This window comes from Lissotriton vulgaris, chromosome 1_1 (genome assembly GCF_964263255.1).
Source record: "Lissotriton vulgaris chromosome 1_1, aLisVul1.2, whole genome shotgun sequence".
Classification (NCBI taxonomy): Eukaryota; Metazoa; Chordata; class Amphibia; order Caudata; family Salamandridae; genus Lissotriton; species Lissotriton vulgaris.
This window is the reverse complement of record NC_141685.1, coordinates 2,090,268,069-2,090,286,612: the sequence shown is the minus strand read 5'-3', so window position 1 is coordinate 2,090,286,612 and position 18,544 is coordinate 2,090,268,069. Positions and strand designations below refer to the sequence as shown.

Sequence of the window (18,544 nt, the reverse complement as noted above, 5' to 3'; positions counted from 1 at the left end):
CAAGGTTACAGTCCCTGAAACAACCGAGTCCTCAGTAGGAGTAGCCAACTCTATGATGCCCATCAGAGAGGCGGCCCCTTACTGGGTTCCGCCACGTGGTCAGGGAACAAACGATGATATTAACCACGAAGATGCAAAAGGGAGGGTTGTGTACAATTGGGTTTACCAACCATGGGACCGACAAGATATCTTAACCTTTAGACAAACTCTGCCCGATTTAAGAAAGAACCCGACAGCATTCTATACCGAGTTAGGCACAGCCTTGGGTTCGACGATAATGACTTTAGCAGACATTGACTTGTTTTTCGGGTTATGCCTGCCAGCTGACGTGTGGAAGCAAATCCGGAAGGCTGACCACACGGATCTGTTCGGACATACCTGGAAGCAACTCAGTGATCTAGATAGACAGCGAGAGCCCAGAAAGAAACCAGTAAAAGACATATTAGAACTCCCAGACAAATTAGTTCAGAAGTTAAAGACACTGATCCCAGAGAAAAAGGTAGACTGGTCGATAGTCACGGCCTGTCGTCAGAAACCCCAGGAAGATGTATCGGAATACTTCTCCCGATTCGAGACAGTGTTCTCCGACTACAGTGGCCAAGACATGACCACCGCAACCGGACAACACCTGTTTATACAAAATTACGTAAAGGGCCTATCACAAGAGGTCTCCCAAAAGCTGCAGACGAGCGAGAGTAGTTGGGGGGCCTCCAAACCCGCAGCTATCCTTCAGATGGCTCAGTATTACGAGCACCAGAAGAATGAGAGTGATAGGGCATCCGAGAAAAAGAAGAAAGATTTGAAGGAAAGGGTGATGATACCCCAGATACAAGGTATAGCGGTCGGATGGGAACCCCACAGGGGGAACTTCCAATCGCCCACCCCTAGAAATCCGCCTCCCAAAGACCACACCCCAACACCCCACATTGGACGTAGAGACATTAGCGAGGACCAATGTGCCTTCTGCAAAGGATTCGGTCATTGGAAATCCCAGTGTCCGGTTCTATTAGAGATGAACAGAAATAGGGACCCCAAGGACGTAGCGGGTGGGCCGAGAAATAGGGGACAAGGACGAGGGTACACAAACGACACCTCCAATGACAGACCAGGGAGATCGAACACATTTGACCGTCCCCGACAGAACCAGTATCAACTATCCGACGGTGAGAATGCCCCCGATTTTGCATAGGACTGCCAGGGGCAAGGGAGGGATCCAGTCGAGCTCTGTGTTGACCAGCAAGGTCCTTACGTCACTGCTAAAGTCCTAGGTACAGAGTCTCCATTTTTGGTAGACACTGGGGCGACACGTAGTGTGTTATCGAAACGACTGATTCCAAGGGCAACCTTGTCTGGCTCACACATTACATCAATAGGTTTCGATGGGACGCCCTCCACTAACCCCCTGTCCGTGCCTATCACCTTTGACCTGGAAAGCAACACCACTGACACAACATTTCTGCTCTCCTCCAACTCCCCTGACGCCATTATGGGCATTGACTTACTGAAGCATTTCCGAGCTACCATTAGGTGTTCCCCAGATGGAGTCCGAGTCATCCTGTACGACAACCCAGGCATGCCCAAATCCTGCCCTGCACGACACATGTGCTCCATAACTGACGCTGATCTGTCCTTGCTCGACACCCTGCCCCCGTACCTATGGGCCAAGAATGACTCTGATGTGGGACGAATGATGATTGACCCCATTCATATAACTGTAAGACAGGACGCTATGCTCCCGAAACTCCCACAGTATCGGATATCACCCGAGGGCGAGAAGGCACTGGTAGCAATCATTCAGTCTCTGGTAGATGCAGAAGTGGTCGAAGAAGTGGTTAGCAATTTCTGCAACAGCCCTATCCTACCCATTGTTAAAAAGCAAGGCGAGGGAGATGAGAAAGCGTACCGCTTCATCATCGACCTGCGAGAGATTAACAAAGTGGTTGTACCCCAATACCCCGTAGTCTCAGACATCACCACCATTTTGATGCTCATTCCGTCCACTGCCACCACCTTCACTGTTATTGACCTCAAGAATGCGTTTTTCTCTATCCCCATCCACCCCGACAGCCGTTATCTTTTCGGCTTCACCCTAAAATCCCGCTCGTACCGATTTTGTAGAGCTCCCCAGGGGTACACTGAAAGTCCCAGTATTTACAGCCAGGCCCTCAAAAGACAGCTGGACGCCGTCCAGCTACCAGATGGAGTGGTATTGGTCCAATATGTCGATGATATCCTTTTGGCGGCTGATACCACCCCACTTGCAATCACAGCCTCTATCCAACTCCTACACTTTCTCGCAGAAAATGGCCACAAAGTCTCCAAAAAGAAACTACAGTTCTGCCAGCCCCAAGTGACATACCTAGGCCATCTCCTGTCCAAAGAAGGGAGGAAACTTATGCCCGATCGAATCCAGACCATCCTAGATACCCCCATCCCAAAAACACAAAAGCAAGTCCGCTCTTTAGTTGGCCTTACCTCTTTTTGCAGACAATGGTTACCAAATTTCAGCCTCATTGTAAAACCCCTACTTGCCTTGCTGGCCAAAGATGCCCCCTTCCCGCTTCCTTGGACCCCTGAGTGTCAAGCATCCTTTAAGGAGCTACGGGATGCCCTTTGCTCAGCCTCTGTCCTGGGAACACCGGATTACTCCAAGCCCTTTTCCCTTTTCACCCACGAAAGGGAGGGATGTGCATTGTCCGTTCTAACACAGTCTATCGGTCCTAAGCAGCGCCCTTGTGCCTACTTCTCTGCCACTCTTGACCCTGTAGCCAGAGCTCTGCCTGCCTGCCTTCGAGCAGTAGCTGACGCTGCTGTCTCTATCCGTCAGAGCGAGGGAATCGTACTTTCAAACTCCCTCACTGTGTTAGTACCCCATGCGGTCGACACCCTTTTGAACCAAACCAAGACTCAACACCTGACTAGCGCACGACTGACAGGGTACGAATTGACGCTACTTGCACCCCACATCACACTAAAGAGATGCACGACTTTGAATCCTGCCACCCTGTTGCCCCTGCCTGAAAATGACCCCGACGTGCCTCCCATACACGACTGTGTAACCCTCACGGACGAACAAACTAGGAGTAGAGTTGACCTCCGAGACACTGCTTTTGCAGACCCTGATGGAGAGCTATGGGTAGACGGCTCATGCATCAAACTCCCAGATGGCACCACTTCAGCTGCCTATGCAGTAACGACAGCCCGAACAGTAGTTGAGACAGCCCACATCACACAACGATCTGCACAGGCTGCAGAACTGATAGCCCTCACACGAGCATGCATCATAGCCACAGGAACCACCGCGAACGTATATACGGACAGCCAGTATGCCTTCGGGGTGGTTCACCATTTTGGGCTCCTATGGAGGGAAAGGGGATTTCTGACATCACACGGCACACCCATCCTTCACGGAGATCTGGTTTCTGCTTTAATTGAAGCAGTTCTCCTCCCCAAACGATTAGCAGTGATCAAATGCCAGGCACACAAGAAGGTGACAGACTTAGTCGGACAAGGGAACGCACTGGCCGACATCACTGCACGAACCACAGCTGAGAACAAGACGGTGACACGCATATATGTGACCAGGTCACAAGCAGAGAAATGGACTGACGCTAGGGAAATGATTAGAGACATCCAGTCGGCCAGCACCCCTCATGAACTGACTGAGTGGGCACGGGTGGGTTTGAAGGACGATGAGGGCTGCTGGCGGACAAAAGACGCAAACAGATGGCTGCTGCCTGACTCATACCTGATCCCGGTACTGACTATGGCACATTCCCCCGCACACATAGGATCTGCACCCATGATCGAACTCATTTCCAAAGTCTGGTACAATGACAAAATCCCCGACTCAGCCAAACGTCTGGTCCAGCAGTGCCTTATCTGTTTGCAACACAACCCCGGGAAGGGAACTGTGGTACCCCGGGGAGGGTTTGGGATCCCCGATCACCCCTTTGAGGTCCTCCAGATGGATTACATCCAGCTAGAGAGATGCCAAGGCTTGAAGTATGTACTAGTCATTGTATGTGCCTTCAGCAAATGGGTAGAGGCCTATCCAACCCGTGACAACACTGCCATGACTACTGCCAAAGTACTACTGAAAGAGTTTTTCCCTCGCTATGGCCTTTGTCGAATTTTATGGAGCGACAATGGCCCCCACTTCATAGCTGAGGTTATCCAATTAATCTTAAAAGGATTGGGGGTGAAGCAAAGGTTTCATGCGGTCTTCCACCCCCAATCCGCCGGTCTGGTGGAGCGACATAACGCCACATTGAAGTTGAAATTGTCAAAAATAGTGGCCACCACCGGACTTAAGTGGCCAGATGCCCTCCCACTGGCTTTGCTGTTGATGCGCTCCACTCCCACCAAACACCATTTGACCCCCTACGAAGTTGTATTCGGGCGACCGATGAACCTCTGGACTGCCCCCAAACCGACCTCCATTCATGACGTCCCGGACGTCCTACTGTCTGATTATTTGTGCAAGTTGACTAAAACGTTGTCTGTAATTCATCAACAGGTGCAGCAGGCCATCCCCGATGCTTCCAGGGGCCCAGGCCACGACATCCAACCGGGGGACTTTGTGCTAGTCCGAAACTTTCAACGGGCCAAGAGTCTGGAACCCCGGTGGACGGGCCCCTGGCAAGTGTTGATCACCACCCGGACGGCGCTTCGAGTGGAGGGGAAGCGGCACTGGCTGCACGCACACCACTGCAGGAAGGTCTCCCCGACACTGGCCACGACAGAAAACGTCAACACCCAAGAAGAGCTTCTGAACAAAGACCGGCCAGCATTGAACTGTTATCCCGACACCGAGGCACTTGAACTTGCAAAATTCCCTGATCCCACTGTGCCATCCAGAGAAGGGTCTTTCCTGCGACGAAAGGAGGGAGCTTCGGCTAAGCAGGCCACGGACTAAGTTAAATCTCAGAACGGTGACCTAAACACAACCAAGGGTTACCGGGAGAGAAGCTAAACAAAGTCTGTGGTTCTGCCCGCTACCGAGCACCTTGAAGATGATGGAAGCGCCAGATAAGAAGATGATGGAAGCGCCAGATAAGAAGATGATGGAAGCAACAGGAAATACCCGCTACAGGAACCCAAAGACTGACAATCTGCACAAATCAAAGACAATCGCCTTCTTCGTTGTCTTTCTCTTTTGCCTCCTCCTCATGACCTCCTTCTGGATCCTGGAGGAAAACACACCCGCTCATCAGGTATTGCTGCCCACTGCTCAGCCAACCCCTACGAGAGAGCATCACCTAATCTCCCTGTCACCCCAGCTCCGAGAAAGGCGCAGGGAGTTCTGGAACAATTCCTTCGTGCAACTGTTGCACCAACACAACCTTGCTGCAAATGCCACGAACTGCTGGATCTGCGGGTTGCTCCCGCACGCCACTGGACACTCAATCCCTTTCATCCCTTCTCCTTTCTCAGTTCACGGCTCCTGCCTCGCCTGGCTGATCCTCATGCAAGAGAGCCACAAGGACAACGCCACTTCCGGCCAAACAGTATCACACTTCTACTATGGGTTCCGGCTGAACAAAACCGGAAGGACCTCTGCTCCCCTGTGTCCTGTACCCTCGGGTGCCACCTTCCTTAAGAACATCCCAGCCAAAGAACGTGTTGAAGTGCAAGTGCTCCACAATCCGGCTAGACCCACCTTCTCTCATCTGCAAAGACAAACTGCCGCCACCCTGACTGTGGCTCTGTCTGTTATCAATATCACAGGACTTGTGTGTCTCGAAGGCCAGGGAACGCAGCTGGTGGGTCACAGTTCTTGCCGCATCACCAGAACATTGGACTCAGTTGATCCTCCTTCCTTTGTTGCTTCTCCAAATATGTACTTTGTTTGTGGCACCAAAGCTTACACCTGGCTCCCGAAAGGTTGGAAGGGTACCTGCTACATTGCCTTCGTTCTCCCTCCCACATATGTAGCACCTGCTAACCATCACCGGCAGAGGCACGCAAATGACATTGAACAAGCCGACTCCACCGGAGCACAGTTCCTGGATGCAGCAAAGGGGCTTGTTCCTCTGTGGGGTCCAATGGCGAACAGTCGTGCCATCCGACACCTGACCCAGGCAGTGGAAACAACGATCAACATCACGGCTGGCATCCTCGCTAACAACACGGCGGAACTTCAGGCGGTCCGCCTTGTGGCCCTTCAAAACCGCCTTGTTCTAGATGTGGTTCTAGCCGATCGAGGAGGAGCATGCCGCATCATCGGATCTAGCTGTTGCACCTACGTACCAGATAACTCGCCCACAATCTACAAACTAATTGAACACCTCCACAGACTTTCCTCGGAGGTTCACCAAGAACAAGAAGGATGGTCGCTTGGGAGCTGGTTCTGGGACACTTTGAAGGACTGGGGTTGGAGGTTGTTTACCTTTTTATTGATACCGATTGTGATACTATGTGTGTGTTGCTTAAGTATCCAATGCCTGCCATCCTTGTGTGCACTCGTTACTAACTGTATGTGCCCAAAGACTTTGGACTTCAGAAATGAGCGCATGAGTCCCATCTATGAAGTAGAAATACGTGGCCTTATGGGGATAAATCCGAACTGACAAGTTGGCGAGACATGTTAAAAGGGAGGACTGTGGAATTTTAGTCTGAACATCGTCTGCACCAACCTGTCACCCACGTACAACATGCACGACAGCCATTTTAGGCATCATGGTCTCCCTGTCCTAGATCGATCGCCAGCGGCTCTCCTGACCCTGCGAGCATCCTCCGCGCACCCTGGCTCCCCCCCTCCTCCCTCACATGGGCAAGTCATAAACCTTCTTCTTCTGCAAGACTCTGTCCTTGGGAGTCACGCTCGCGCCTGACCAAACACCTCCTTTCCTTTCATGAATACCCCTCTGTTGGTAAACTCTCCCTATGCGCCTGATTGTCCACGCGGCATGAATACCTCCCCTTTGATGACCCCTTCCACCGAGTCCGATTGTCCACGCAGGTCCGAGGCCACCGCCTAAGCCGGGAGATACAGTTTACTGCCCCCTATTGCATGGAGTCATTCCTCTTCAAAGGACCCACTATTGATCAAGGCCTCCCCACCCCCTGGGATACGATCAGGGGCACACATCCTAAGAATCGGCGGAACACTCAGCTGCGTGATAGCCCCCTCCTCTTATCAGCAGGTTGAGGACCTCTATTGTGGATGTATGTGGGGGTGGGATTGACACGAGGATTACGGGGATGTCTTTTTCCTTACTTCACAATGTCTTGATTGTAATAAAGAGTGGTCACATGCCATAAACCAGGGTATAAGAGGCCAGGCCTCAGAGAGGCTGTTAGAGCACCTCGAGATGATACCTTGTTGTCTGATCTGATGTGTTCTGCTCCGTCGGAATAATAAAAACTCCTGTTTCCTGCCTTCCAGTCTCCAGCGCCTGTCTCTTTGTTTGGTAACCAGAGTGGTATAGAGGCGGTTAACGCCGGGCAATCTTGAAACAGGCCGTCAGCCCTACCGTTTTCTACAGAACTAGGAGTAAAAAAATCTTCTAGTAAATAATGAAGGTTTGATCATTAATCACCACCCTTTCCTTTCAGAGAGATAACAGTTTTCAATCCTAAAATAAGTACTGTTGATGCCAAATATTGTGTTCTCCTCTTGAGGTATCTTCAAAGCAGTATGCTTTTTAAGTATATAATGACTAACGGCCACATGCATCAATCTAGGATTTTGCATTTCCTAAATAGCGGAAATTAAGGAATCGCTATTTAGGAATTGCAAAATCCTATGCATCAAGAAATCCTAAATTTTTTTTGGATTTCTAACATTTCGGAATTTGCAATTCCTTAATTGCGAATCGCAATTAAGGGTTGGCATTACATTGATTCCTATGGGCCCATAGGAATCAATGCCGTTTTGCATTTCTTTTTTTAGGAAATCGCAATTTGTTGATGCATTGCAAGGGTGCAGAGGGGATCCAAAGGACCCCCCCCTGCACCCCTGAAATGTATTTTAAAGTGCATGTTTCACACACACATGTCCTAAGGACATGTGTGTCTGTAACATGACACTTTTCAAAATGCATTTTTGTGCTTTTTGAAACAATTTCGCAAATTAACACGAGGGTCAACCTCGTGTTAATTTGCTCTTCCTATTTCAAAATTCGCATTTTTTAAAAAAATGATTCATTGCATTTAAGGAATTGCACAAATGTGATTCCTTAAATGCATTCGCATTTTTGGAAATGCAAAAAAAAACGAATTTTGAAAAAATGTTTCATGCATCCCAAAAACGTATTTAGGAAGCGCAAACGGCCGAATTTACTGATTCGCACCGTTTGCACTTCCTAAATAGGTTGATGCATGTGGCCCTAAGTGCTAATCTACTTAAAAGATAGACTATAAAGAATATTAAAGCAATTCAGATATAGAGATAAGATGTGCTTGGATAACACGCCCAATATAAACATGTCCATATTACCTCGCAATCTCTTTTATAATTTATGTAGGGTATGTGTAAGAATGGAGTTTTTTTTAATTTGGTGTTAATGCAAAAATGCATCACTTATTTGATGTTCAGGTGAGCACATGTTGCCTGGTTCAGGTATCCATTTTGTTTTGTTCTCCAAGAAATTACTAGAAATCATCTAGGGGCATATTACCAACAACTAGCGATAATTTTTGTCTCTAACTTGTTTAGAGACAAAAATTATCGCCGCACATCGGCGATTTTTATCGCAGATGAACCTTGCTATTAGCAAGGTTTATCGCAAATGCGATAAAAAACGGCCGCAACGCATGAATATCGCTGAAAAGTCAGCGATATTCATGCATTATCGAGCAAATGCTCTTAGCCATGTTATCCACCTCCCATTGGATAACATGGCTAAGAACTGCTCAGGGCAGGTGTTAGCTTTTGGAGATATTCTCGCTTAGCGCGAATATCTCCAAAAGTTGGTAATAGGAGATAGCGATGTTAGGGACTGTTTCCAGTCGCTAACATCTTGGCACGCCCACTTTGCATGTCATTAGTGATAAATATCACTGACATGCAAAGCGGGGCCCAAGATGGTCGCTATCTCCTATTAGCTGTCACTAACTGGTGTTAGCGACAGCTTGGTAATAGGGAGATAATTTTATCTCCGCTTTCTTGGCTTTTAAAGCCAAAAAAGCGGAGATAAACCCCCTTGATAATATGCCCCTATGTTCTCTGCTGAATTGGCTTAGTCAAAAATATCATGTCGGCAAACGTCATGGAATGAGAAAGTCCAGAGAAGATGACATTAAAGCAGTTCACATAGTTGTGAAAAATAGCTGTAAAAATAAAAGGCTCAGGAGGAGGTGGAAGTTGGGATGGTCCCAGGCTTCAGTGCACATACCTTGGTTGAGCGGGATCTGAATGTCCTGGCCGTTCAGAGACACGCCCCCGCCATGCTTCATTTTAATGGTCATGTTCTGCATGTCCAGAAGACGGACTGATACTGATCGGGTACACACTGCATCCGGGTCATGTTCACACTGGAAAAGAGACGGGGTTCCAAAGGTCATTAAAGATTTAGGAGTAGTTCACCCTGTAAGGTGAATACAGTTAACAGCCTCGCTGCCTGTTGTATTTAATACGTATACCTTTTGCGCACTCTCTCTAACCGCATAATTGTTCAGACAGAGTGGAGTAATAAATAAATAATTCCACATTTGTAAAGTGAAAACTGATCACCCCTAAGGGTACCCAGGCGCTGGGCGTTGTTGTTGCTTTTTCATTGGAAGTATGGGCTCATAATAACGATTTGTAGAGTGTAGTTGGATAAAAAAAAAAAACAGGATTAGCTGATGGTGTCATTCATAACATTAAACCACATAGCTAGGTTGAAGGCCAAAAGACTCCCCTTGTGGGTTAGTATGTAGAGGAGTGGTAGGATGGCAGATCAGTTCCTAGATTCAGCAGTTGGTGTGTGGTGCTGTTCATGTGGTCTGAGCAGAGAGAGAATGGGTCGAAGGCCTCTGAAATTTGGCAAAATTGGCTAGTGGAGCATAGGTCAAAAGGGTTCTGGTTGTCAGAAGAATACCTAAAAAAGATAGTGTTGCTCTAGGTGTTGAAGTTAACATGAGTGGTTCAGGGACAACAAAGAGGTGCAAGGGGCTTATGGGCCAGCAAATCATTGACTGTAACTTCATTCAAGATGCCAACTGGTACCTGTTTGTCATACAAAAGAACCACTATGTGCTAAATGCAAACATGACTTCAACAACATTTGATTTTTTTCATATAACAAAAAACAAAAGGCTTTAGCTACCCGAACTTAGTACACCAGAAACAGACACCGATCTATGCACTGTGGTAGTACAGAGCAGCACATGTCCAGGACAGGTGTAGTAGGACAGAGTAAAACAGGTTAATGATGTGCGGATCTTTCATTCTCATGCAGTCCAATTGCATAACATATTTATTCAGCTAAAAACTAACAAACCACAACATCCAACACCCCCACCATGTGTTACCCCTCACAAAGCTGTCACTTATAGAGTTCCATAATCCTCTGCTAGGTTGAGCTCCCCACTGTTGTTCCAACCCCATCCAACGCTTCACCAGCAAAATCAATCACTCCCACCCTCTGATTCCTCCTACAAAAGTTGGGAGCTGTCAGATGAGACTTAAGACAACTTTCGTGGCTTTTTCTGTGGAGGGGGGTTTAAATCCTGGAAGTCCCCACAGATATTCCTCTGATCCATTGATGGTGACCCTGCCCCTCCTGAGGCACAACAAGAAACAATATGCAAATTAGAAGCCCTCATGGGAGCTTATGGCGCGCTCCTTGCCCAAGGCAGCACAGATTACCAGCTGCTTTGCCTCATGATTTTCCTTTATGTTTTTGGGGGTTTATCCCAAAAAAAGTGGTCTCAAGCCACACTTTTAAGATTTTGTTGAGGTCGGGTGCCTCTGCCCCTTTAATGGCACACCCGGTGTGCCTCCATTTTTGGGACCGTGCAGGGAGCTCACTTCAGTACAGCTCTGCCGGTTACCACCATAGAACAACTCTTGTGTGTTGTGTGGAGCCGGCCTTCTGCTTACTTCTCCCTCCAGCATCCTGGAGGGTAGGAAGATGTTGCAGACATGAACACAGGGAGTGGGAGTGGCACATTGCCACCCAGGAATGTGGCAGCACTCCACCTTGGATTCCACAGCCCCAGGGAGATGGGCTTCCCAGGACAGTTTCCTTTTGTATAAGCCCCAAGGGTGAAAGTAGCTCAGGTGAAGTAGCCCCATGTTCCACTCCATCCTACTTACATTTAAATAAAAAGCTGGTACTGACCTGTAGGTGCTTGGTCCTCCCTGTAGCAATTAAGGATTAATGTAACAGTCCTGGGTTTCAACTGGAAACAAAGCCATTCCTTTGACCTTTTTCATTGGAGTCAGGTGGCTTCGCCTTCAGCTGGCTATTCCTTCACTGTGATCACTTCCTGGTCTAGTGTCTTCTCAAATGTCTTTTCCTTGTGTAGGAGTTTTTAAATGGGGGTGGAACATTGAAGAAGGTAGGCACTTCTGCCCAATCCTGGGGTGCCACATCATCGCTCCACCTCTGCCCAGTTCTCACCCACAGCAGTCTGAGACATTTGAACATGATGACTTCAACTGTTCTATGAAATTACCTTCCCTGGGATCCTCATCTCTGCCCCCACTGCCAAAACCGCCTGAGATTTCCCACCAAAACCTCAAAGGGGCATCTCTCCTAAATTTGGCTCTAGAGGTCTAGGCGTCCTCTTTTGATTCTGTGGGCTTAAGTTTGCCCGGACAGGTATAGTGTGAGAAGACAATTAGCTCATGCATATTTCCTCCCTACTCATTCCTTTCCAATGAACGCGGTCAAGCACTGATAGTGGTTATATTGTGCAGTGATGAATTTGATCAACTTGCTGGCCAGCAGACTAATTAATGTGGCCAAGTAGTAGAAACATGATTATGAATGAGCCATGTACATATGGCAGTTCCTTAAGTTCCCTAAAGCGTATAGTTATCACAAAAACTATAGTGGAACTGCACTCAGTGTGCATGTTTACCTGTAAATTGATGCCTGTATCAATGTCAGGCCTAGGTGTATTGAATCCGCAGTGGTGTTGAGTTCACCCATAATATATAGCACAGGAAGCACACATCCATTCAGTAAGCACTACAGACCAACACTATGAGTGCCCACTCACATTATAAGGTCTTCACCAGGTCATCACAAACCCCTGAAGTGTCTCTTCTGGGGCAGGCTACCTGTGTTTTCTATCCTATTATTGAAAATAAATTATTAATATTTAATAAAAAATGTTGGTTACTATTTTTCTAAGAAGGGATGATCATAATGATGTCATTGAATATGTGCATGTCACTCCGCTATTCTATGCAAAGACAGTTCACTATTTACCTGGCTGTGCTTAAATCGCAGTAATTATGAAATATTTAGAAGAAGCAAAGTATGTACAGCAACTTCATTTTTTGTCTGGTGAAATAATGAACTTTCTCTAGCCTCATATTACAAAATGTCTACTATTTATCTGTTTGCTCGTTAAACAATACAGATTTGATGTTATTGACATGTTTGTCACTTGAGAGAGATGTTTCTCTGCTATGTTTGTTTCTGTTCGCTAAGTAGTACATAATTTCTGTTGTACATCTGTCTGGCTGGCTGAGCAGCATTAATCAGCTACTGGATGAATTCTACAAAATATTTGCTATTTGTCTAAGGGTGACATTAGGCCAACAGCCATGTAAAGAGCAGAGATTCTGAACTATTTAGCTAGCTGTTAGGTACTCGGCAGAGACGTTGTACAGACTATGACACGTAGGAATGCAACAGATAGGCTTTATTACCTGGCAAGCTGCTCAGGAGACAGTCGAGAAATATTGCTGTTTAATTAGAAGCAAGGTGAATGACATAGAATGTATATAATTTGGGTGGTGAACAGATAAATAATCTGAGGTTGTGTACTATTAAATCAGTAGGTGATGATCATGGAGGTAACTGGGATTCTGAACTATTTGATGACTGCAAAAACAGCAGAGATACTTTACTATTTATCTTTTGGCCTGCTAAATAGAAGATTTTGTATTATTTGTTCAACAGCCAGGCAAACACCACTGAAACCTTTCTATTTGCAGATAACTAAGGGCACTCTTAGGATGGCGGGCAGACTTTGTAACGGTATGCGGGGCCACCCGCCAGGGGTGCAGCGGTCCAGCTGTGCACATTATGAAGCACCCACCACATTGGCGGGTGCATTCCGAATTTTTTACATTGCAGCGGGCGGTGCTGTAAGCAGCACCCGCCGCAATGTAAAATCAGCATGTTGTGCATTTGCATGCACAAGGTGACAGGCACCTCGCCGTGCCTGCCACCTTGTGCACACAAATGCCAGGGGGGGTACCATGGATACGCCCCAAGTGCAGCCACCCAACACCCTGGGGGCCCGCAACGGCCCCCCCCACAGAAAAGACTGCATGCCTTTCCATGGTGGCAACGCCGCCATGGAAAGGCTGAACTCAGCTATCATCATAATATGGATAGGGGTGTCTTGCAGACAACGCCACCATAAAATGCATGTTTTCTGCCCGTTCGACGAGTCAACCGCGGGAAAAGCGGCGGATGGTCTTTCAATCTGCCGCTGATCCCCAGCAATCCTAATGTGGCAGGGGGTCTTTCTGGTGTAGATGGTGGGCGGTTCTCCCACGCCGGGCCGGCGGTGACTACCGCCCGCCATCCTAATGGGCCCCTAAGTGCTACAGAATTGTTTCCTAGTTAGGGAGTGTTTGGCATAAAAGGGAAGATGTTCTATTTTGTTGTGCATTGGCAAAGTATGCATAGTGCTACTTTTTAACAGGTAGCCAGATAAATAACAGATAAACTTCACTTTTTTCCTGGTGGCTGGCAGATTATTTGCCACTCAAGGTAAAATACGGATACTGCTGTGCTATCGGTAGGGTTGTGATATTTTATCACTAACCATTTGCTCCAATAACCAATTATACTTAGGGACAGGCAGCCCTATGATACCTAACAGCACACCTAAGGAGACAAACCTGGATAAAATCCGTCTATAGAGAATCATATACGTAAATAACAGAGGAGTGCCAGTGGCCAAATTTTATTTTTATTTTTAAAAAGTCCCTTTTTGTATATATTATTCATCCCTCCCCCGCCTTCCTACCACTTTGTTATGTTAGCAGCTGCCACTGGTAAATATTGAAGTTTCTTTGCTTTTTTCATGGCTGCCAGCCAAAGCATAAATAAGCTATGCTGATTAGCCAGCAGTTCAGTAATAGCGAAGTTTATTATGGCTGAGATACCCGCCACCCCCTCTCAACACAATCCCCAAGGAATGGGAAACCGGAAACGGTTCTGAACTTTTGGAAGACGGGAGGGAGTGACCCTCCCGGCCGTATTTATTAAAATATGAAACAAAATTAAAACATTAAAATAACAGTTTCATATTATGTACAATTTCATTTCCACATTGCGATGTTTGGCTAACCTTAACATATTCTCTAATACAAAGGTTCACCTAGCCGAACTAACATCCTACAAAACATTTAACTTGAAATTGTACATCCTAACGTTTAAGGGCCAACGGCAAGGTCGTAACCGGTGTCAGATCCCTAAACCAGAAATATCCCCCTCACTTGTGAGGGGCGACCGCACAGAGGTGTACCTCACATGCATCTACCAATTTCCCTTGACTTGACGGGGGCCCCAATAAACTCGACGCCATTTAAAGGTCGTCCGAGGACTCGTGTGAGGTGTCTAGAAGGTAGCGTAAACCCCCTCCCAAACCCCACACAACTTACCACATCTGCCGTCGCAGATGTCCTGGCCCCGGGAAATTCCCCAGGGGGGGCTGTAGCCCCTCCTACCCAGGAAGGGGCCTTGACCGCCTTTCCTTTCCTTTCGGCGGCCCATCCTTAGAAGGGACCGCCTCCCCGTTGAGGGGCCAATGGCCACCTCCCTCGAGCGCTCCCATCCGTAATGGGTGACGCCCACCCATAGGGATCTTCCAATTACTGCTCACCGATCATGACCTTACCGCCCGACCAAAATAAATACGACAATTCTAACTAAATTACTAAATGACTAAATTACTAAAGGACAGTAATAATTACAACTTATTAAAAGCATGATTACTGATCAACACTAGTGCAGAATTACTTTATTTGCAAAACATACTACAAATTGACCATTCTTTATTGCATATTCAAAGTTATCACGATAATCATCACAACCTGCAAGAAATAGAGTCACCACATCAAACTTTATTCAAAACAACTTGCTGTCCTCAGGGGCTGGTGGGTGGGTCAAAATTGGCTCTTCGTTCCGTCTCGAGCTCACGTGCAGCGAGGAGGTGCAGCTTCAGAGCACAGGAACAAGAGGATGCTTTCTTGGCTTGTTGCTCCTTTTATCCGTCTTCAGGGCGGGCGTAAACCCGCCCCTGCCTGCCCCAAGGGCGTGGCCGGCCGCGTCAGTGTCTAGGCCAGCCCACTCCAGGGCGGGAAAAAGGCGCGCCCCGGCTACGCCGCTACGGGCATACCAGCCGAGACTCGCCTCCCGCCCAAGATGGCTTCCCGGGGGGATCGTGGTACTCCGCCATACGTTCGGGGGGACCGAATGGTCGCCCCTTTCCATATGGCTGAGATGCCCGCCACCCCCTCTCAACACAATCCCCAAGGAATGGGAAACCGGAAACGGTTCTGAACTTTTGGAAGACGGGAGGGAGTGACCCTCCCGGCCGTATTTATTAAAATATGAAACAAAATTAAAACATTAAAATAACAGTTTCATATTATGTACAATTTCATTTCCACATTGCGATGTTTGGCTAACCTTAACATATTCTCTAATACAAAGGTTCACCTAGCCGAACTAACATCCTACAAAACATTTAACTTGAAATTGTACATCCTAACGTTTAAGGGCCAACGGCAAGGTCGTAACCGGTGTCAGATCCCTAAACCAGAAATATCCCCCTCACTTGTGAGGGGCGACCGCACAGAGGTGTACCTCACGTGCATCTACCAATTTCCCTTGACTTGACGGGGGCCCCAATAAACTCGACGCCATTTAAAGGTCGTCCGAGGACTCGTGTGAGGTGTCTAGAAGGTAGCGTAAACCCCCTCCCAAACCCCACACAACTTACCACATCTGCCGTCGCAGATGTCCTGGCCCCGGGAAATTCCCCAGGAGGGGGCTGTAGCCCCTCCTACCCAGGAAGGGGCCTTGACTGCCTTTCCTTTCCTTTCGGCGGCCCATCCTTAGAAGGGACCGCCTCCCCGTTGAGGGGCCAATGGCCACCTCCCTCGAGCGCTCCCATCCGTAATGGGTGACGCCCACCCATAGGGATCTTCCAATTACTGCTCACCGATCATGACCTTACCGCCACAGGCCGGATAGTTGACCGGCTATCCGGACCCCCCACAACACTCCTGCCTAAAGGTCATGTTATAAACTCTTTAACCAAGCTATGAGGTCTCCTATGAGTAACTCGTTCCCCACCCGGGACAAATGAACACCATCCCCCAAATACATACTGTCCCCTTTAATACAACCATGCGAAACAGAATGCAGTGTACTTGAACGAAACAATCTACTCACTTTGTTATTAATTTTTCTTACTGAATGATTCAGAGCAGAAACCGAAATAGCCCCCCGCCACACTTTTCGTGGGATCATATGGGACCATGCAATTGTGCACCCTGGAACTCTTCTTGCCAACCAACTTACTGTGGAAAGCATTGCCTCAAGAAGAAGTCGTCTACCAGTGGCCACCAAATCGTTGCCCCCAAGATGGACTATGATTATAGACGGCGGTGACCTTGTCCGCCCTAACAAACCCTCAAAAAATGATTGAAATTGGTCAATACAGAGCCCGCCCTTTCCATAGAAGGACACCCTGTACCCGTATTCCCCAGCCACGTGAATCATGTCACCTGCTTTGAATACGTCCGCGGCACGCCTCACGTATGAGTGGCCCACGACCCACACCTCCTTTTTACAGCCGGTGATGTCTGACCGCTGGTCCCCAGGTGTCGGTTCGACTGCACAGTCCGCCCCGCCTCGTAGGCTTGCGCAACTGAAAACCAAACAAAAACAAGAAGCGTGAGTACATCATTACAGCTTCACAACATGTGCAACCTCACATACCTTTTATAACAGTTCGAGGACCAACGCCCCACACGTTTTATTTCTTCTACACTCAGACCCCTGGCTGTAGCCTCTGTAGCAGCCCCTATCCGAAAGGAATGGGTCCCAAACTCGCCAGGGTTCAAGCCCGCGGCCGAAATCGACATCGCAAGCACCCGCTGGAACTGAAACCTCATCAGTGGGGTGGCGTCAGCGTGTCTCAACAAGGTCCCCCCCCATGATGCCACCCTTTGCGCTAAATATTCCTCTACGCAAACCACAGGGCACATGGAAGACCCGGGAATCCTCTGTATGATTATGCAGTCCCCAATCGCACCCTGATCGGTTTTGGACCTGACAAACGAGACAGTCATCGTCTCCCCCTTGACCTGAATGTGCTCTCGGCACAGTCCCCCCATCGTATCCTGCTTGTTCTTCGCCACTAGTTCGCTTACCCGCATAGCCCCATGGAATGCCAGCGCAAAAGTGGCTCGGAATAACACTGTTTCATACTGGGATGAACACGTAGCAGGGAGTATGGATAATAACAGGGCCAACCTATCCAGACCTATCGGGTGCCTCTCATCTACTCTGCGACCCTCAAGGCGTTGCCACCCACGTAGCGCTTTTTGCACAACGAAAGACGCTGTCGGGTCCTGGATCCCGTGAGCCCTTGCCATAAAGGAAATGGCGGCCCGATGCCTCTGGGCCGTAGCTACTGATTTGCCTGACCGATGTAAAGACAGCAGAAATTTTACTACAAACTCTTCCTGGCCCCAAAGCTCCCCCCTAGCAGTCCCCAAAAAGGGCCAATAGGAACGGAACTCCCCTTCGTATGCCTTCCTCGTCCTGGGTGCTAAACTCTCTCCCACGAGGTTTTGTAGTTCGGGGCACCGAGAGACCAGAGAGCTTCGGGAAAGGGTGCCGCCACCGGGTCCGCTGTGGGCAGAAAAACCCCAGAAGGCCTGCATACGGAAACGAGAAAGCGCATCAGCCGCTTGGTTCATTACCCCCGGCACATGTCTTGCCTTAAATAGCACATTCAATTGCATACACAATAACACAATTTCTTTGAGCAGTCTCAGAATCCATTTGCATCGTGCTGCCTGACTATTGATACACTCAACCACGGTCATGTTATCAGACCAGAACACCACAGAGTGATCTCTGAACCCCTCGGGCCAAGTTTTCAGGGCCACCAGAATAGGGAAAAGTTCAAGAAAAGCAATGTTACTTGTCAGCCCGCACTCGTGCCACCATGTCGGCCATTTTTGAGCCGACCATCGAGTGCTGAATATGGCACCAAAACCAATGCTTCCTGCCGAATCTGTCCACAGCCCCAGCTCCTCGGAGGACACCGCCGGTTTGTTCCAGACAATTCGACCATTGAAATCCGCCAGAAATGCCAACCAAATGCGCATGTCCTGGCG

General features: G+C 48.3%; 1 protein-coding gene across 1 annotated transcript in view; it reads right to left on the bottom strand.

Moving 5' to 3' along the window:
- VWF (von Willebrand factor) overlaps positions 1 to 18,544 on the bottom strand; it is a 1,126,314-nt gene that overhangs the window by 895,853 nt on the left and 211,917 nt on the right. The window contains exon 12 of the mRNA XM_086921215.1: positions 9,342 to 9,480. Coding sequence (XP_086777341.1) covers positions 9,342 to 9,480 — 139 coding nt within the window. The remainder of the gene's footprint in view (positions 1 to 9,341; positions 9,481 to 18,544) is intronic.